Genomic DNA, 21,329 nt, shown 5'->3' on the forward strand with positions numbered 1-21,329 from the left:
GGGGGACTACACCTACCAGGACGCGGAAGAAGTAGAGGTACTCCGCGGCCCCCGAGTAGTTCCCGCACTCGTACTGAAACTTGGCGTAGCGGTACAGGGTGTCCAAGTACTCCTGCCGGAACTGAAAGTGAACAGAAAGGAGGAGGGTTTAATGGGGCAGGGATCGCCTGTTGCCTAATGAAAAAGGCACTGAGAATGCTTCCTGAACAAGGCTGCACTGAGGGCCCACAAAATGCAAAGACCCAATCTTTCCAGAATGTTCTGCGCAAGGCGGCTTCAGCCATGTGATAGCCTTTGTGACATGACGACAACTTAATGCAAGCAGGCAGACAGCCCTTTTGATTTGGTTGCCCCCTGCCCCCAAGTGGGCAAGCGAGATCAGAGGCTTGGTGGCGAGTGTACCCTGAGGACACAAGGCAGGTCAGCGGTCTCTGTGTGTGGGGGGGGGGGCTTCCAGAGACTATAGGACTCCTCGCAGTCCTGTGGCTGGGCTGGTGGGGGCCTGAGGGATTCACTCGCACTCCGCAGCTCGCCCTGGAATGCAAGTGCCTGCATATACCCCAGAATGAGGCTTGGGAAGTCATTCAGCCCCCCCCCCCCCCCCAGCCCCAAAGGCTCGGTTCACAGAAATGTCAGAGGAAGAGTCGACTGTGTGCATGACCCACAGTGTGTCCAAAAGCTTACACCGTGCTTCTCAGCCAAGTAGTCGAAGAGCATCCGCCCATCCCTGCAAAACAAGGCAGTAAAAGGGTCAGGACGGCGAGGGAGGCTGGACATTAAGACAACTCCATTTATCTGACCGGATTAGCCTACTCTTAATGCTTCACCCATTTATGTACCCAGTTAAAGAGATCAGGTAAAGCATCTCGCTCAACTGCACAAGGAAGTCCCAGCCTGAGAGCAGCCTCAAATTCCTGGCAAAAAGGCCCCATCCTTGCCAGTCGCGCTTTCCTAGGCCACGGGCCTCTCTCCACATCCACTCCGCTCTCCAGTCGGTCGCACTATCCTCGGCCACGGGCCTCTCTCCACATCCACTCCGCTTCTCCAGTCGGTCACACTATCCTCGGCCACGGGCCTCTCTCCACATCCACTCCACTCTCTGGCCGCCCGCACTATCCTCGGCCACGGGCCTCTCTCCACATCCACTCCGCTCTCGAGTCGGTCACACTATCCTCGGCCACGGGCCTCTCTCCACATCCACTCCACTCTCTGGCCGCCCGCACTATCCTCAGCCACGGGCCTCTCTCCACATCCACTCTCCAGTCGGTCACACTATCCTCAGCCACGGGCCTCTCTCCACATCCACTCCGCTCTCCAGTCGGTCGCACTATCCTCGGCCACGGGCCTCTCTCCACATCCACTCCGCTCTCCAGTCGGTCACACTATCCTCGGCCACGGGCCTCTCTCCACATCCACTCCACTCTCCAGTCGGTCGCACTATCCTCGGCCACGGGCCTCTCTCCACATCCACTCTGCTCTCCAGTCGGTCGCACTATCCTCAGCCACGGGCCTCCCTCCACATCCACTCTGCTCTCCAGTCGGTCGCACTATCCTCAGCCACGGGCCTCCCTCCACATCCACTCTACTCTCCAGTCGGTCGCACTATCGTCAGCCACGGGCCTCTCTCCACATCCACTCCGCTCTCCAGTGGGTCACACTATCCTCAGCCACGGGCCTCTCTCCACATCAACTCCGCTCTCCAGTGGGTCACACTATCCTCAGCCACGGGCCTCTCTCCACATCCACTCCACTCTCTGGCCGCCCGCACTATCCTCGGCCACGGGCCTCTCTCCACATCCACTCCGCTCTCCAGTGGGTCACACTATCCTCAGCCACGGGCCTCTCTCCACATCCACTCCGCTCTCCAGTCGGTCACACTATCCTCGGCCACAGGCCTCTCTCCACATCCACTCCGCTCTCCAGTGGGTCATACTATCCTCAGCCACGGGCCACTATCCTCAGCCACGAGCCTCTCTCCACATCCACTCCGCTCTCCAGTGGGTCACACTATCCTCAGCCACGGGCCACTATCCTCAGCCACGAGCCTCTCTCCACATCCACTCCGCTCTCCAGTGGGTCACACTATCCTCAGCCTCGAGCCTCTCTCCACATCCACTGCGCTCTCCAGTCGGTCACACTATCCTCAGCCACAGGCCTCTCTCCACATCCACTCCGCTCTCCGGCCAGCCGCACTATCCTCAGCCACGAGCCTCTCTCCACATCCACTCCGCTCTCCAGTCGGTCACACTATCCTCAGCCACGGGCCTCTCTCCACATCCACTCCGCTCTCCAGTCGGTCACACTATCCTCAGCCACGAGCCTCTCTCCACATCCACTCCGCTCTCCAGTGGGTCACACTATCCTCAGCCACGGGCCTCCCTCCACATCCACTCCACTCTCTGGCCGCCCGCACTATCCTCAGCCACGGGCCTCTCTCCACATCCACTGCGCTCTCCAGTGGGTCACACTATCCTCAGCCACGGGCCTCTCTCCACATCCACTCCACTCTCTGGCCGCCCGCACTATCCTCAGCCACGGGCCTCTCTCCACATCCACTCCGCTCTCCAGTCGGTCACACTATCCTCAGCCACGGGCCTCTCTCCACATCCACTCCGCTCTCCAGTGGGTCACACTATCCTCAGCCACGGGCCTCTCTCCACATCCACTCCACTCTCTGGCCGCCCGCACTATCCTCAGCCACGGGCCTCTCTCCACATCCACTCCGCTCTCCAGTCGGTCACACTATCCTCAGCCACGGGCCTCTCTCCACATCCACTCCGCTCTCCAGTCGGTCACACTATCCTCAGCCACGGGCCTCTCTCCACATCAACTCCGCTCTCCAGTGGGTCACACTATCCTCGGCCACGGGCCTCTCTCCGCATCCACTCCGCTCTCCAGTCGGTCACACTATCCTCAGCCACGGGCCTCTCTCCACATCAACTCCGCTCTCCAGTGGGTCACACTATCCTCAGCCACGGGCCTCTCTCCACATCCACTCCACTCTCTGGCCGCCCGCACTATCCTCGGCCACGGGCCTCTCTCCACATCCACTCCGCTCTCCAGTGGGTCACACTATCCTCAGCCACGGGCCTCTCTCCACATCCACTCCGCTCTCCAGTCGGTCGCACTATCCTCGGCCACGGGCCTCCCTCCACATCCACTCCGCTCTCCAGTGGGTCACACTATCCTAGGCCATGGGCCTCTCTCCACATCCACTCCGCTCTCCAGTCGGTCACACTATCCTCGGCCACAGGCCTCTCTCCACATCCACTCTGCTCTCCAGTGGGTCACACTATCCTCGGCCACAGGCCTCTCTCCACATCCACTCCGCTCTCCAGTGGGTCACACTATCCTCAGCCACGAGCCACTATCCTCAGCCACGAGCCTCTCTCCACATCCACTCCGCTCTCCGGCCAGCCGCACTATCCTCAGCCACGAGCCTCTCTCCACATCCACTCCGCTCTCCAGTCGGTCACACTATCCTCAGCCACGGGCCTCTCTCCACATCCACTCCGCTCTCCAGTCGGTCACACTATCCTCAGCCACGAGCCTCTCTCCACATCCAATCCACTCTCCAGTGGGTCACACTATCCTCAGCCACGAGCCTCTCTCCACATCCACTGCGCTCTCCAGTCGGTCACACTATCCTCAGCCATGGGCCTCTCTCCACATCCACTCCGCTCTCCGGCCAGCCGCACTATCCTCAGCCACGAGCCTCTCTCCACATCCACTGCGCTCTCTGGCCGCCCGCACTATCCTCAGCCACGGGCCTCTCTCCACATCCACTCCGCTCTCCAGTCGGTCACACTATCCTCAGCCACAGGCCTCTCTCCACATCCACTGCGCTCTCTGGCCGCCCGCACTATCCTCAGCCACGGGCCTCTCTCCACATCCACTCCGCTCTCAAGTCGGTCACACTATCCTCAGCCACGGGCCTCTCTCCACATCCACTCCGCTTGCCAGCCGGCCGCACTATCCTCAGCCACGAGCCTCTCTCCACATCCACTCCGCTCTCAAGTCGGTCACACTATCCTCAGCCACGGGCCTCTCTCAAGTCGGTCACACTATCCTCAGCCACGGGCCTCTCTCCACATCCACTCCGCTCTCAAGTCGGTCACACTATCCTCAGCCACGGGCCTCTCCACATCCACTGCACTCTCCAGTCGGTCACACTATCCTCGGCCAGGGGCCTCTCTCCACATCCACTCCGCTCTCCAGTCGGTCACACTATCCTCGGCCACGGGCCTCTCTCCACATCCACTCCGCTTGCCAGCCGGCCGCACTATCCTCAGCCACGGGCCTCTCTCCACATCCACTCCGCTCTCCAGTCGGTCACACTATCCTCAGCTACGAGCCTCTCTCCACATCCACTCCGCTTGCCAGCCGGCCGCACTATCCTCAGCCACAGGCCTCTCTCCACATCCACTGCGCTCTCTGGCCGCCCGCACTATCCTCAGCCATGGGCCTCTCTCCACATCCACTCCGCTCTCCAGTGGGTCACACTATCCTCAGCCACGGGCCTCTCTCCACATCCACTCCGCTCTCCAGTCGGTCACACTATCCTCAGCCACGGGCCTCTCTCCACATCCACTCCGCTCTCCAGCCAGCCACGCTATCCTCGGCCACAGGCCCCTTTTCCTGAACACGGGCAGAAGGCTGTGATTTCATTGATCCCCTGCCCCCAAATCGTATGCCTATATAAGGACAGCAAATGGGGTGGGGGGTGGGGGTCCTGGCCATGACCAGTAAACCAGCCCACCTCAAAAATACCGTCCAACAGCCGGGAGATGAGCAAACTAGTTTCACAGAGGCATGCTTATGATAAAGCTGTACTGCATATCTGTGTCATCACACTGCCTCCCTACGGAGAGATGCTGACATTGGGGAATGGGTCTGGGGGTTAGTCTATCTCCAGCCATCTAACTAGAAACAGCAATATAGAACATAGACAACAGGGTGCACGAACATATGATATTTGGGGGGAGGGTCATTATCTCATGTACTGTTACAAGACCTTCACAGGGCACAGGGAAGGGAACGTCCCACATATTCTCTGACAATGCATTTCGATACCACCGTGCCACCTTCTGACTGGGGGGCGGGGTTTAAAAATCCAAACCACCCTCTATCCTCTCCAAACCCACCCCCCCCCCCCCGCACCACGTGCAACAAAAATCCCCAGTAGCCAAACTCTCTGTATTTTGAGACATTCAAACATCAAAAACACCGGTAACGAAAACCAGACGTGCAACCTGAGTGCCGCAGTTAAAACAGAACGAGCTTCCAGTTCAACTCTTTGTCAGAGAGCACATGATATACAAATAACGTGCTCAGGGGGTATTACTAAAATGTTCCGAAAAATGCCTCATATGAGGAGATTCACCAAGCAGTAATGGGGGAGCTGCGGCCAAAGACACTCAGCGCCGCAGCAGCTCGGTTACGGTGACAATCCACCACTACAGGGCACGCCCAGAACTACAGCCCAATTTCCATTCATTCATTTACATTTAAATCTTGACAGAAGAACCTCCGGATAGGCGAGCATTTATTTTAAGCCTGAATGTTAATGAGAGGAGCTTCAACACTCAATATCCATCTGGCATTTTCCTCCACAGCACATAAACTACATCAGAGGGACAGACATGATTATATCCTCTGTCCTGACTGCCGCACGAGAATCCTCCATCAACACAGCTAGCCTCGGCTGCATTCCACAAGTAATTATTCACTCAAAGTCATGAGAGGCATTCAGGATCGCAGGTTTATGTCAGGTGGTAATTAAAAGGTTTCTGAAAGTGGCCGGATTCTGGCCACCGCAGGCTTTCAGCACCCTAGTAGGGAGGTTATCACCTCCATCAAACTGTCACCAGCTGGGTGATGAGAGACTCGGGTGACATTCCTGCCAGTGCCATCACTCTTAGGAGTCTCACGGCTACCATGTCGATCGGACACCCCTCCGGGACCACATCCGGTTCATGTTCCAATAGTCTCACCCACCCGTCAATCAATCTGCAAAACGGTCACCAAGACGTCACAACTAAAAGGTTAAGTGGCATCTACTGAAGAATGCGGGAGTGAATGTCTGAAACTGAAAGGGCAGTCTAAGAAAAACAGGGATTTAAAGTATGATGGCAGCATTACCAGATAATGAATCATGCTGTCAAATGCTTGTTTGCTTTCATCGTGGTTTTTAAGTTTGAGTGTTTCTATAAACCACAAAAAGCCCAGCATTGTCTGGGAGATTAAGCACCAGAAAATTAAACCTTGCAAAACAACACAATAATAGATACATCCTTCAGAAAACAGTACGAATTACTGCAATTGCAAGCTGGCTAGGAGCTACAATGAAAATTGCTTTGTTTCTAGGGACACTTTGACTGAAAACCTTCAGTTAAACAAGGGAAGGGCATAGGAAAATGGGAAGAATTTCTCAGTGAACAAAGACCCCAGAGAATTAACAACTCAATGGACAATTATCAAAGACTAAATTCAACAAAAGTTCTTGACAAAAACAAAATCACATTTATAAAAATTCTGGTTGCAGTATAAACCAACTAAAGGCTGAGAGTAAATGAAGACAAATTCAAAAAGCAAGAGCCGTATGAGGGAAAACTGCCGGTGTACTTTTGAGCGAGACATTTCACCTGAACCTTATGCAAATGTAAATCATGGGATCTGAACATTCGCATCTTGTAGATGAAAAGAAAAAAAAAGTCCAAGCTCAGCCCCACTACACTGAACAGAAGACGGGGGTGGAGGTGTTGGCATCGCCACATACCGAGTGGACTGCATCTGCCTGGTGGTCTCCGGATCCTCAAACATCTTAACAATGGGCTCAGTCTCTGCCTGAAGCTGCTTCAGCTGAGCCACAACTGCAGTCCTCTTCTCTCGCAGGGCTACATGCAGAGAAACAGAACCATGTCACAATGACCATACCCCCCCACCCGGCGCTTACAGACGTTTTCCAGGACCTTTGCTCAATCACCAATTTGAAGGGCTCAGGAAATCATTAATCCCCTGCATCAGATTTTTACTATTTAGTTTTATATTGGAAATTTAGTGTGAAGTGCATGTCAACAACCTGAAATGAAAATGCTGATTTCTGAGAACTAACTGCAGGACATTGCAAACTTACCATGAGACGTTAATATCACAGTATATTCCACATATACATGCGTCTTTTTAACACCCTGCGCTCAGACAGCATTTTTAAAAATATCAATATTCTTAAAAATTTCATCAAGACACTGAAAAGTTCTTGCTGCCATCCAATGCTGCTATTCTGGGACAAGGCAAAACACAGAATCCAAGCTGTAAATTAAATCCAAATCATTTCTACAGTCAAACATAAGATAAGCTTAAGTGAACAGTATGTTAACATGACATCTGGGTGACTTAGGACACTGTGCAAAGAGATTTGGGCCAAAAGCAAGCTATGGGTGTCGTGCTTTTTGGGGATGAATGCCCGGTTCCATCTGGGAGACTTGTATACAGTACAAATTGTAATATAACACGTTCAAAAAGCAGACTCACAGTTTGGAATCTCCTTGTCAAGATACAGGTTTTTGTACACATCCATGGCAAAGTCCACCATGTTGGTGTCACTAAGGAGGTCCAGTTTACCATGAAGGAGCTCTTTCTCATTGTATATCTGAAAAGAAAAAGAAAAGCTTGCCCAGTTGTAAATCCACTTGCATAGAAAACAGGGCATGAGATTGCTCACTACTTGGAAATTTAAAACCATGAAATTAAAGCGCTGTGGTAAATTCGTCTAGATTACAACTAAGGAATGAAAAAGGCGTTGGGTCATGACCCAGCAGAGGGTTACTCTTTGTGTTTTAAACATCTCACTCTTTACCATCCATAAACTAAACCTACCATCAGGTAATAAACCTTACCACTTGTATAAGTGCTGCAATATCTAGAAGAAACAGGTACATTTATGAAATTCTGAAAATCTTAACAAGAAAACAGCAGACGGAAAGTGAGACTTTCTCCAGTTTCTTATTCAAATTCTGCCGTAACTGCAGGGTGTATAAATAAATCATGCGAAAAGAACCGAGAATTAAATAGCTAACTGTCAAGATCAGTTTAAATTAGAGACTGGCATTTTAGATGCATGGGGTAAAGGGTGAACTCGAGAAGCTTTCGCCAACATTTCTCGGCGGTCCGCCTGACACTTTTCTTTGCCACCTTTTCCCAGACACTTCTACAGTTTAACAGTGACCATTTACGCACATCCACACGCCGGTATCAAATCGCGGCTTAAAATAAAAGATACCCTCAGCATTGATACAGAGCTAGTTAACAGATTAAAATCAATACTACACTTAAGTTTTCGTTCATGCTTTACTATTTCATAAGGTACAGTTGACTAACACAGTAATCGTTTCAGCGACAAGCTACAGATTCCAATCTGACAAAGCCGTTCAATTAAATAAACGTGCAAATCGTGCAAACATATATCAAAAGCTGTCATGTTACTGCTGTGTGTCAAATCATAGTTACGATTTAAATGTTTTTAATCGCTTTTAAACGAACATGCCGCCTATCGACATGGAAGGAGGCAGCGCCGGTGAGGGGAATAAGGGCCGCAGCCTAGTAGGTGCCTTTTAACACTAGATTTACCGAGTTTTTATTCTCTGCTGAGAGTCCCAAGGTGTTTGTCACCCCTGCTGTGATTTTCGCAGGTCTTCAGCCCCATCCTCCTCCTGCTTTTGTTGTGCAAACACACCCATTACCTGTGAGGCCTGGCGCATTTGCATTTTTTACTCAGAGTAGCTCAAATCCAAGGCAGGCTAAACCTCTGTGTGTGACATGGAAACCTTCACAAAAGTCTGCCATATCTATACCAAATATCCCACACGCTGACTGACCTGCAAATATGAAAGACGCACATTCACAAAATATATGGAAACACAAGTCTGTGTTATTTATAAAACAAATTGAGTGAAAATAGAATGAAAAGTTGCTAATAGAATGAAATGAATAAAATGAAAACATGCTAACACTTCAGTCTCCAATGCATGTTTGTATATAAATGTCATAAGCTGAGTGAAGTCATGGTCCATGGTTTTTGACATGCTCATACACATACAGAATAAAATGTCATTTCATTTTCATTGGCCATCACTGAATTATAACACCAAAAGTGAATTTTGTTTTTGTGTGATCTCTCCAGCTTTGCATGTTTGGCTGTTCATGTAAAAATTGATGTATCCGTGCCTCAGTTCCAGGTTCATCTCTTCGTCATCTTTCTGCCTTTTGTCTCAGTGGTTACTGTCCCACACAGTCTGTCTATCTTTCAAAGTCTGTGTTTGCAGCGTTTGAAAACCCAGTGACCATCATCCCTGTATTTGGCAATGGAGTTCCTTGGCTAGAAGAATCGGAAACAATCTTCTTTTTCCTTTCCACCCTGTAGATGCTTTGTACAGAACGTAGGCATTCACCGCCACCAAGTCCAGCATGTTGTAAAACACAGCTACTGGCCACTTGCTTGTTGCTGCTCGTACTGAATACATGCGCGCCATTCTAAACACTGACGTGGAGAATTCCTCTCCCTGTGCAGTGTCCTTTGCCAATGGAGGAAGTTCACGGCAAACGTTATTCACCATGCCCAGTAAAGTGAAGCAGTCTGTGTGACAGTGACAGTGAGGTGAAGAAATTGTCCATTGTGACATTTCTCCCGTCATCCAGAAATGACTCCATCAGACTCATGACCACGTTCTCTGCCAGCCTTCACCAAGAACTGTGCTGAAAGTTTCACTCCAGGAGAACACATGAACATAGATGTACAGCTGTTCTCGACCAAGGTTCATTGTCCATGCAGTATATTTACATTTACATTTACAGGATTTGGCAGACGCCCTTAGCCAGAGCGACATACATAAGTGCTTTGAGACTCTGCAATGAATTTCCGATGCTAGCTCAATAAGGACCCCAGCTACGAATACTATCTCTGAGAACGCCATTGAGTAGTGCAGAATTTTTATTTTATTTAATTTTTTTAAAACACACACCAGAAAAAGAGTCGAGTAAGAATATAGAAGTTCTACGTCAGGTATTTCTGAAAAAGAAAAGTTTTGAGTCGTCGCTTGAAGACATTCAAGGATTCAGCTGTTCGGACATCTAGGGGGAGTTCATTCCATCAATTAGGTGCCAGGACAGAGAAGAGCCGAGATGCGTGTCTTCCTTGTGCCTTGAGGGGAGGTGGGACCAGTCGAGCAGTGCTGGAGGATCGGAGAGATCGTGGTGCAGAGCGGGGTGTGATGAGGTCCTTTAGGTAGGATGGTGCCAGAGAATTTTTGGCTTTGTATGCGAGCATCAGTGTTTTGAATCTGATGCGTGCAGCTACAGGAAGCCAGTGGAGGGAGCGCAGCAAAGGAGTGGTGTGGGAGAACTTGGGAAGGATGAAAACAAGACGAGCAGCTGCATTCTGAATCAGTTGGAGGGGACGGATGGCGCTCAGTGGTAAACCCGCTAGAAGCGAGTTGCAGTAGTCAAGGCGTGAGATGACGAGGGACTGGACGAGTATCTGGGTAGCCTGGGTGGAAAGAAATGGACGTATCCTCCTGATGTTAAAGAGGAGAAACCGACAAGAGCGAGAAAGACTGGCGATATGTGAGGAAAATGACAACCGATCATCTATGGTAACTCCAAGGTTTCTAGCAGAAACCGAAGGACGGATCAGGGAGTTGTCAAAGGAGATCGCAAGGTCCTGGAGGGGGGATGAGTCAGCCGGGATGTAAAGCAACTCAGTTTTACTAGTTTTGAGTTTTAGCTGGTGAGTGGTCATCCAAGATGAGATGTCTGCCAAGCATGTAGAGATCTTAGTGGAGACATGAGTGTCTGAGGGAGGGAAGGAGAGGATGAGTTGAGTGTCATCGGCATAGCAGTGGTAGGAGAAGCCATGTGAGGATATAACTTCGCCAAGAGATTTAGTGTAGAGGGAGAATAGGAGAGGGCCAAGAACCGAGCCCTGAGGGACACCGGTGGAAAGACAACGTGGAGTAGATGTGGATCCATTCCATGTCACTTGGTATATCGCATCCAAGCCGGACAAATTTGGGATCAAGTTCTGGATGGCCACGGATTTGGAGACCAAATACGTCTGCAACGTGTCCCCTAACTTGGGAAAGGACCCCAGTCACCAGAAAAGGGAGAGGCTGGCAGAGAACATGGTCATGAGTCTGATGGAGCCATTTCTGGATGACGGGAGAAATGTCACAACGGACAATTTCTTCACCTCACTGGCACTGTCACACAGACTGCTTCAGCGCAAAACAACACTACTGAGCACAGGGAATAAAGTTTGGTATGAACTTCCTCCAATTTCAAAGGACACTGCACAGCAAGAGGAATTCTCCGCGTCAGTGCTTAGAAGTGGCAGTGTCTCCTTGACAATTTATGCACCTAAAAAAACAAGATTGTGTGTGTTCTGAGTTCCTTGGACCAAGATGTGGCGATCTGTGAAGGCAGAAAGAGGAAACCCAACACGATAACAGACTATAACCACATGAAGGTATGTGAATGTGTGTATAATTTTACATCAGTGCTACAATGTTTTCTGATATGTACTATACAGGCCTATATAGAAAGAAGGTAGAAAAAAAGCAAATACACTCATGACTCTCTCTCTCTCTGCTGTTATAGTGTGGTGTAAATGTGTTGGACCAAATGGCGCGCATGTATTCCGTAAGAGCAGCAACATGCAGGTGGCCAGTAGCTGTATTTTACAACATGCTGGACCTGGTGGTGGCAAATTCCTACGTTCTGTACAAGGCATGTACAGGGTGGGAAGGCAAAAGAAGATTATTTTTGAGTCATCTAGCCAAGGAACTCCATTGCCAATTTATGCCACAAAAGGCTATGGGGACAGAGGAAGGCTGCTGCTGTGCCAGGACTTGTATGGACAACTCAGTGTCAGGTACAGGAGAACTGCAACAGAAACCGCAGCAGGTTTACCAGTGCAAAGTTTTACAAATTCACTTGCGCCAAATGCAGGGATGATGGTCACTGGGTCTGCAAACACTGCAAAGTTTGAAACACTTAATTTTTTTTATAAATAAAACAGACTTGTGCTTCCATATATTTTGTGAATGTGTGTCTTTCATATTTGCAGGTCAGTCAGCATGTGGGATATTTGGTATAGATATGGCAGACTTTTGTGAAGGTTTCCATGTCACACACAGAGGTTTAGCCTGCCTTGGATTTGAGCTGCTCTGAGTAAAAAAATGCAAATGTGCCAGGCCTCACAGGTAATGGGTGTGTTTGCACAACAAAAGCAGGAGGACAATGGCCCAAGAAACTCTCAGCAGGGATGCTAGTAGGTGTTAGGCCCAGGGAATTTACGCAAATTTGCGTAGATTTGGCAGTTCTAGTGTTAAAACTGCTTTAGGGACGTGTGATGCGGCTCTCAACCTTCAGAGAATGGGATCCGGAAGGTAAACGAGATTTACGAAATGATACCTCTTTGACAGAAAGGAATTCCAGCAAAGGGAAAACGAGGTGACGGTCCAAAAAGTGGGCGATTTTGGCGGTGAGGTCGTACTCCGCCATCTTGCTGAGCGAAAGGAAGGAGGTTCAAACACGAGAAACTTTATTAGTGGCGAACAGGGACGAACACAGCGGCTGCGGTGTCGCTGCACGTGCTCTGGAGCACCCAGTCGGTACGTTATTCCACCACATTTAACGGAGTCTCCAGTGTGCCGGAGAATACTGCAACAGCGACTGAATTATTTCTATTATTACGGCTTGACAGATAAGAACTGACATGCACCAAACGATTCTGAGTACTGAAAGGTCATTGTGAAGAAAATCGGGGAGGGGGGTATTTTCATTCAGTTTCTTTTTTGCTGCTTTTCCTAATCAAAAGTGACAGTTTATACCAGTTTCCACAGCTGGATATTTTACTGGAGCAAGTCACAGTTAAGTTTGACAGCAGGGTCCCCCCCCCTGCAAGCCTATCTACGCACCTCCCGAAGCACCTTCTGCTTGCAGTAAAGTCGGATTGTGAAGCTCAGATCCATGCAGGTTTATTTTATCCAATATTTACTGCCAGCTCCTTTTACGTCTGTAGAACTGCCCAGTGAACACAATCTTGTGCACCAGAGTTTTAATAAATCTTTATATTATTCTTATGTTCGTGCGTGGAGATGGAAAATTTCTCTTTTCTTCGTTAGGAATTGCAGTTACGCAGTAAAAGTCTTCGGGACTGCCGCAGTTTTACTGTGGTGTTGACACAATGACACATTTAATTTATACAGAGAGCCATTCGCCCAGTTAACATTTATAATTTTTAAACACTGGAATGCGTCCAGGGTCTGCTGAATTTCACACAGACGTGACCCCTTCTTCAAATGCTGTCAGACCCTGACAGTAATGGCTGAAGACAAAGTGATAAAAAAGAACACAAGAAAGATTAAAAGTTCAGGGAGAATTCGAGGGGGTGGGGTGGGGAGGGGGGCTTGGCAAGAGTAATAAAGATAGCTATTATTTCATAACATGGTCTTTTCAGATGTCTGTTTAGTGGTTCACATTCTGACAACCAGGCTAAACACGGACTGCAAACTGGTGCTGCTGGTGACAGATGCCCATGTGCTGACCATCCCCAGCAGCCCAGAGCCAATAACATCCACCAAATGGTCCATTTCTGACGGGTTCCACTGGCCGCTCGTTAGGCTGGCGAGCACACGCCGCTGCGCCCCGTCCGCTCGCACAATCTCCCCCTTTGTCCCCGCCGATCGAATCCGCCAGTCCAGCTGTCAGGTAGGAGTGAGTCACCGGCGCGGCTGGGTCGCCATGGCGATCCCTGTCGCTTCGGCTGCCCCCGGCTCTGGCCGGCCGGCCGGCTCGCCGTCAAACACGGTCAGAGCTCCGGAAAAACACGGGCACAGCATGCAAGACTTAAGTCTTTTGTTATTCCTCCCGCTGTGCTCAGTTTAACTGTAAGGGGTGAGTGAGAGAGAACACTTCAACATCACGGAATACGTTTAGCCTTATTTACTTGGCGTTTATTCATATTCTCAGGGATTTTATATTGATACAAAGTGTAACAGTCTCCCCACTTGACTTATCAGAAATGATTATCTGAAGGTTGACTGAAACCTGACCACCTTCTTTCCTTGAAAACTTAAAAGCTAGAATTTCGACCATTGTAATTTCATGCTTACTTTACTGTGTGCTCTGCCAGGTTTGACAGTCGGAATTATAATGAAACAGCGGAGCAGTCATCCTAGCTGAGCTATAGAGATCCTGAAGCCGCGTCGACGCCATTGCTCCAGGTTCCAGAGAAGCTTGCTGCCTTCAGACGTGTGCACTATAAAAACAGCATTAAATTTAAATTAAACATAGAATCCAAATTTTAAAATAGATTAACTGCCAAATTTCGCCACTCTGTTGAACGATATACCCTAAACAGGCCATTTCTTGACTTAATATTTCAGCTTATTTTGCATTTTGAATGAATATATCTAAATATTTGGCTTTCATGATACTGGGAGTTGGACATTGACATTAAGTTTTCTTGGCTAAATATAAGGAAGTTTGAAATTATTACTGTAAAGCAGCGTAGTTTATTCTACATCATATGTATTCCATTTAGTAGATTGTGGATCTTTTTTGTTTAAAAAATAATTCATTTGTATTTAAAAGATGGTAATATGTAATACATGAGTGCACTGTCCAGTCATCCAATCAAGACTTTGTTTAGGTTAAAAAGGGCCGAATGGACGGAAGCGGAGAGGTTATGCTGAATAAAGAGGCACCAACCACAAAGACTAAGAAGGGGATTTTCTTGGGATTTTTTGGACTTTCTTTTGTTATAGTTTGTTCATTTATCATGATTTATTAGGTTTCTTAAAAGGCTGAAACCAATTTTCAACTGCTTTTGGTGTCATGACCTTTGGAAAACCTTGGACATTTCCATCCATCCATTTTCCAAACCGCTTATCCTACTGGGTCGCGGGGGATCCGGAGCCTATCCCGGAAGCAATGGGCACGAGGCAGGGAACAACTTTGGACATTTGGAAAATAAAATTGCAATTAGTTTGTGTCGTCGTATTGTACATTACATACATTTTAATATCATCTCTTTTTACAATAGGGTTTTGCTTTTATATATTATTGTATGGCTTAAAAATAACGGAAATGAAATACAATAACATTTTCCCCTGTCATATACTGATGACTTACACAAAACAGCCAATGCATGCATTACCATTGCAGATTAAATATTGTGATTGTATTTGACACAGAATCTTGAATTACCAGGTTTAATTTCAGTGCTAAATTGCTTGGTTTCTCCCGTTACAACCAGCTAATCATCTTTAATTAGGGAGGCCCTGAGTTTGGGGGAAATCCCGCATACGTAACAGCTTTTAGGGCAAAAAACATCTGCCTTTGATGTTTTCACTTTTGAACTAATATCATTTTCTGATTTGTGTATATTGTAAATCGTAGTTTTGTAATTTGGACTGGATGTAACTCATGTCTGCTATGACTCATCACAGTTTTAAGACTGCAGTTGTGGCAAACAAATTCTTGCTGTGTTTCACATTAAGGGACACCTTCTTTGTTTAAGCGTTCTGCAATGAATCAACGTCAGTGGCGGGACTGGACTAAACTAATGAAGCATTTTATACTGTTGTAAGTCACTGAGGTTAAGTAATTTGTTTTAGTTCCAGTGGCCGTTGGCTAAATGTTTCGTCATGGTGGTTAAACACTGGTCAGTGAATAGCTCCTCTGCCGTGGATACAGGCTGACCCACACAGACAGTTTCCAGTTGTCTCCTAATTTCAGAGCAAATGTCAGAATCTCTCCCAGCCGACGTGTCTGTGGTCAGTGAAGGTGAAATGTTAAAAAGAAATAACCTTGATTCAAAGTAAGCTTTGTTCATAGGGAACTGGAAGCATTTCTGTATGAATCGACACCAAAAGCATCATAAAAACGTGTCTGGATATGCTGAAGGACATTTGTTTACAAAGAACAGCCAGTTACAGTTGAGGTATCTGTGGTTGAAACGAAATCAGTGTGACGATTTTACTGCCACTTTAAACATAGTTTAGCAGCACACAAACATCTCGTGTGCTTGCCTCATAGCCTTTTCTAATTGGTTGTGACCCCGAATAGCGATATTTTTAAATAAATGTCCTGTGAACATGTACCACATGTCGTACTGTACTGTGGCTCGAGGAGACTCGGGGAGACCACGCTGCCTGTCTCACCCCTCTCTGCCATTTCACCCGGAAAGCCAGCCATCTGGCTTTAAGCGACGTGATGCAGTGAACCCGTCTCCCACGCCATTCCCTCTTCCCGCACACGCCCCCCCGAGGGGGGGGGGGGGGGGGATGAATGAGCCGTCACAATTAAAGTATTCTGTTGCAAAACAGAAACACCTAGTGATGGGTTGTGCGCATACTCGGGATCCCGCAAAGAAAACACAGAGCGTGATGCATATTTGCATGGAAAACAAGAGATCTGGCCCACTTGTGCAAGTGCTCCAATTGCCCCGGCCACAGACCACAGCGCCCTGCTGCATGCCGTAGCAAGAAGCCAGCCGGGTCATTTACCGACCAAATGAAAAACAGCCCCCCCCCCACGGAAACACGTATACATTATTACCTTGTAATCATAAATTAGCCCAACAGGATCCTTCCAGGCAGAATATCCCAAGTTGTTCTCTTTCTTTGTCTCTTTTCTAAGCCTCTTTGTTTATGTTTTTTTTTTTTTTTTTTTGCACGGAACGGAAAAGAGCGGGAAAGAGGATGAGTGAGGCCCCGGAGCCAGTCCCCACGTGGCAGACTATTGGAGACCGTCGCAGACCGTGGGAGAAGGCACACTGGGCAACATTACCAGCTGCCATACCTGGCACCCGTCCGGGCCCTGGCCACATGTTACATGGCCCTGCGGACCCACCCGTGATTGTGGGGGTGTTATTGTTAAGCATGGAGCTGGGGAGTGCCACACGGTGCCCCCTACCTGACGAGGGATGCCAGCCAAGTCATGTGGCACAACATGAGATGGGATCGGGGGGGGGGGCATCTCATCACCTCAATGACCTCCTGCTGCTAAGTGCTGGCTTGCACTGAGTAGGGGGTGTTGGTGGCTTGGGGGGTGAGGGAGATCCCTCCCACCACGAAGTGGACACTACCAAAAACATCACAAAAGCATGCTAATGGACAAAGTGGCACAGAGTGGGTGCTCATAAAATGCAGTCCAGCATTCGCCATCGTAAATAAAGTATTTTTGGCCCCTTAAAATGGGTTGATAGCCCGCTTTAGGAAGCAGGGGGGTTGTAAGAGGTTGCTAACAGGCATCTCCCCAGCCAGTTTTATAGCCATATACAGGAAGCTCTGTCAAAGCTCTGTCTGCAAGGGGAGGAGGGGCTATTTTAACAATTGCAAAGTCAGGCTATGTTACTTTTACTGTTCCTTGTCAAATTTCCTATGATGCATACATACGCTGGCATGCAAAAACAAAAGTGACGAAGTTCCAGGTAAACATGACAGGCTTAATCCAAACTCAGTGGGGATTCTGGGAAACTCAGCTCTCCGTCAAACTTTGCGACTAGACGTGGAGACGGTCCAGAGGGGCAGGAGAACTCGGCCAAAAGCCAGGCCGTCATTCTCATTTCCGGGCTGAAAAAGTCGACCAGCCGGGTCCAAACTCACGAGAGTTCCATGGATTCGAATTGAGGCACGCATGGCCTCACTACTACCACGCTCCCACACAAATCACCAACCCGAGGCTGTAGCCAGCGGTCACTGATGGAGCTCTGAAACAGAGCCCAACTTGTCCTATAGGCAGGAGGCATCTGCACGCCACATGTTAGGGCCGTATACTGAAGGTGACACGTAAACACCGTCTCACCTCAGAGACCCTCCAAGGTGTGCACACATCTGAGGAAGCCTGTTGGAAAGAAGGTCTTATTTCTTTTATTATATAAACATTTTTGTGGTGGACGGGGGGGAGGTGGCGGTGGTCTAATTCACTTGATGCTTCACAGCTTTCTTAGGTAAAATTACTCTTGCAAATGCTTCAAGCCATTGATAGATTATTAAACGTACAAACCAAAGCTCACTGAGAAGGAGGTCCTGTATATAAAACTGTCCTGCTGAATTTTTCTCATCATGCCAGTTTAAAATCTTTTATAGTGCTTGGCCACATGAGAACACATCCCAAGATTAGAGGAAAAAAATATTCCTTTGATTACTATCGACTCTGTCAAGTCTCTCCTGTGTATTGTTTGTATTTTTATTCTGCTCATGGCAGTTTTACTTACATAAAAATGTTTTGAGGGCAGATGAAAAACTTCAGGACCAAGACATCTGATCGGTTGGTCCCGTCTCCTCGAGTTGCTTGGACCCACCTCCTATACAATCTGATTGGTTATCTCTCTGAACCAATAATTTTTCCTTCTGTCCTTACAACATTTTTGTGCAAGTAAAGCTCCCATGAGCTCTTATTCTCCTCCTAATGTCTGATGTCCCTGCTAAATAAATGTCACACTACCATTCATGAGCAGTAGGGCCCATTACTCCAACTGACTCTAACACTGCCTCTGTAATTGCCTGAATGGCAATGTCTGTCAGACTGACTTTACTTATATTGTATTCCATTTCATACGATAAAAGCTTCAAAATATCCCGTCTGTTAAAATAAACTAGGAAATCCTTCCAAAAAAACCCTTCATTTTGGATGAGAAATGTGATTTATTTTAACCCCCTCCTTAGTTTTTTCAAGATTTTGGAGTGATTTCAGTTTAGCCGGTATTTATGTTACATTTCTACACATTTGGAAAGTGGCAGGGGAACGGTTTAAAAGGGAACCAATAAAACAAATCTTTAAATTCAGAGCAGGGCTGGGGGAGGATGAGGACTGCCTGCCTGTTTCTACACATTATTCATTTAAGCCAGGAAAAAAAATGCACCCAAAAATTTCCAGATGGGTGAGTTGGGGTAAATTGCCGCCTCTCATTTGTAATACTTATCGTGTTCCTTTTCCAGCATCCACGGCAGTCTGTACAAGTCTTTCAGAATCAAAGGGAAGAAATTGGTCATAGAAGCTGAACTATGACTTGGACTTTTCTGTCCAAGACAACCTTCTGAAGGAAATCAAGAGATGCCACAGACTGGGGGGTCACTGATCAGATTGGATCGGATCAGATTTTTTTTTTGCTCACACAGGATTTCCTGTCTGGAGGGGCTTATAGGCTCAGATATCCCAGATATCCCAGCTAGTGAGCAGGTCTCCATCGGGGGAAATTTCAACATCTGAGACTTGTCCATGCTACTTAAGCCGCATGAATTACTAATACAAAGAATGTAATTTCTCCAACTTTGGCAATGTTCTGCACATCTTTAACTTTTAACAAGTTCAGCTGCTCGTGATAACACTCCCACATATAGGGGCTTTTCGTGCTCAGTTGGTGGTGCACAGACACCAAAATCAGGTCCTGGTGAACAATTGTGACCATTTGCGGTATTGTGAAAGTGAGAAAGATTTCCTGACTGTCAGATTTAATATAGGATCTCAGACATATGGCTCACGTCTTTACCATACTGAGGGAAATTTACAGTGCAAACAAAACCAGTGATTAAATCTTGCTGAGGCAGTGTACCTTAATGAAAAGATATTGTCTACCTTAGAGTTAGTGAGTTTTTATTTTCAGCCTGGGACAGCGGAAAGAGAAATAACTGGGAATATGGTTGCCCTGGCAACCCCCAATATTATTGGGTTTTCCAAGTACTATGGTACCTGTGGTTTATGATAGTGTGCGTGTGCGAGTGTGTGTACTTAACTCCCGTTTATTTTAGACCTGGGTGATTATTTGGAGAGTGAACGTAACGGGCCACATGTCGAACCCGAGTCGTGAGGTTCGTCCCGTGTTCCGTGATGTTAAGCCTCTTGTTTGAATGGAATTTAATGAGAAGGAACGGCAGCCATTTAACACAGCCCCACCACACATAATGCATTGCACATGGCCAAGGGGCTCCGAGAGGAGTGGCCGACCGTCACGCTAGGTGCTGAGGGGGCAGCCCAGACCCACTCCGTCCCTGCTCAGGGCTTATGGGCACGCAGGGACTAGCCTCCAGTCTAATGTTGTTCTTGGAATTTTGGCTAAAACAACATGGAGGGGGGGTAGATTGGGACATGCCATCATTTCCCCTTTTTGCCCCCTCTCCTCCCAGGATATGAGAACGTCGGGGGGGGGGGCATGGATATCGCAGGCTACAGTCACCCACATGAAGTCATCCATCCACCGACAAGGTAATTCAGCCGCCTGGGACTCGTAATCACCTCTCAAAGCAAAGAGGCAGAAACAGGCAGTGCAAGTTTTCAGCGGTGCAAACCAAAACCTTAATTGGCAAGTCTCATATCCGCAATTAAGGCAACCTTGTTTTAGAGAAAGCCGGAAAAGGAATCAACGGTTCACATCCTGGAGCTGCGGTGTCGGACGTTGTCGACTGTGAGATCGCTTATCTCGATTGTTCTCGGCCAGCTTCAGAATGCAACGCTAAATTTATTTTGTTCTTATTCAAAATGGGCGGTCATAGCCCCCCCTCCGCCCCCCACCATGGCATTTCTGGCTAGAAGAGAGCACGGAGTAAACATGTAGTTTCACAACTTTGGTGTTTGGCCACGTGGTGCCCTGACACTAGATAAAAGCTGGTAATATCGGGCCTGAAGGCAATGCCCAACAAGTTGTGTTCTGGGCAATCGCCACACAGTTACTGGGGCCAGTATGGCATTTTATGGGCACCCTACAAGTTTATGCTTGTTCGGTGCAGTCCATGTCCTGTCTGTCCACAGCTGCGGGATTGTCGTTGTGTCAGCGTTATACTAAGCAGTGCACAGCACAGCATGCTCGACAATAACAATGGCTTCCTGTAACAGCACCATGGTGCCGACTTGAGCAGATCTGGAGGTGACGAAGTAGTGGAGCTGTGTGTGTGAGTGTGAATGTGTGTGTGTGTGTGTGTGTGTGGGGGGGGGGGAGGGCATGAGTTCCTTCAGTAGCTAAGCAGCAGGGATAGAGATCAAGACCACATATGCTGTCATCTCCGTTCATTGTCACTCTGGGTGACACCCAATTACCCGACCCCCACGTGCACGACTCCCCTTCAATTTGTAAAGAAAGATCCGACTGTTTTTGTGTGACCTTTAACCCCCTCCGTCTTAATGCCCCCCCAACCGCACATCCAGCCTCACTTCAAGCCTGCTAGGTGTAACCTAAATATAAATTATGTAGTGCAAAGCCAAGAGGCCCTCGTCTCCAGAGGGGTTAGGGTTGTAGCCCAGACCACATTTGGGAGTCAGGTTTGAGGTCA

General features: G+C 48.3%; 1 protein-coding gene across 1 annotated transcript in view; it reads right to left on the minus strand.

Moving 5' to 3' along the window:
- Positions 1-12,599, minus strand: part of LOC125748513 (eukaryotic translation initiation factor 3 subunit E-A-like) — a 37,166-nt gene extending 24,567 nt beyond the window's left edge. The window contains 5 exon segments of the mRNA XM_049024753.1: positions 17-121; positions 685-727; positions 6,779-6,896; positions 7,534-7,651; positions 12,469-12,599. Of these exon segments, the coding sequence (XP_048880710.1) occupies positions 17-121; positions 685-727; positions 6,779-6,896; positions 7,534-7,651; positions 12,469-12,558 (474 nt within the window). The 5' untranslated portion in view covers positions 12,559-12,599.
- Positions 12,600-21,329: the final 8,730 nt, after the last annotated feature.

Source organism: Brienomyrus brachyistius, chromosome 9 (assembly GCF_023856365.1).
Source record: "Brienomyrus brachyistius isolate T26 chromosome 9, BBRACH_0.4, whole genome shotgun sequence".
Lineage (NCBI taxonomy): Eukaryota > Metazoa > Chordata > Actinopteri > Osteoglossiformes > Mormyridae > Brienomyrus > Brienomyrus brachyistius.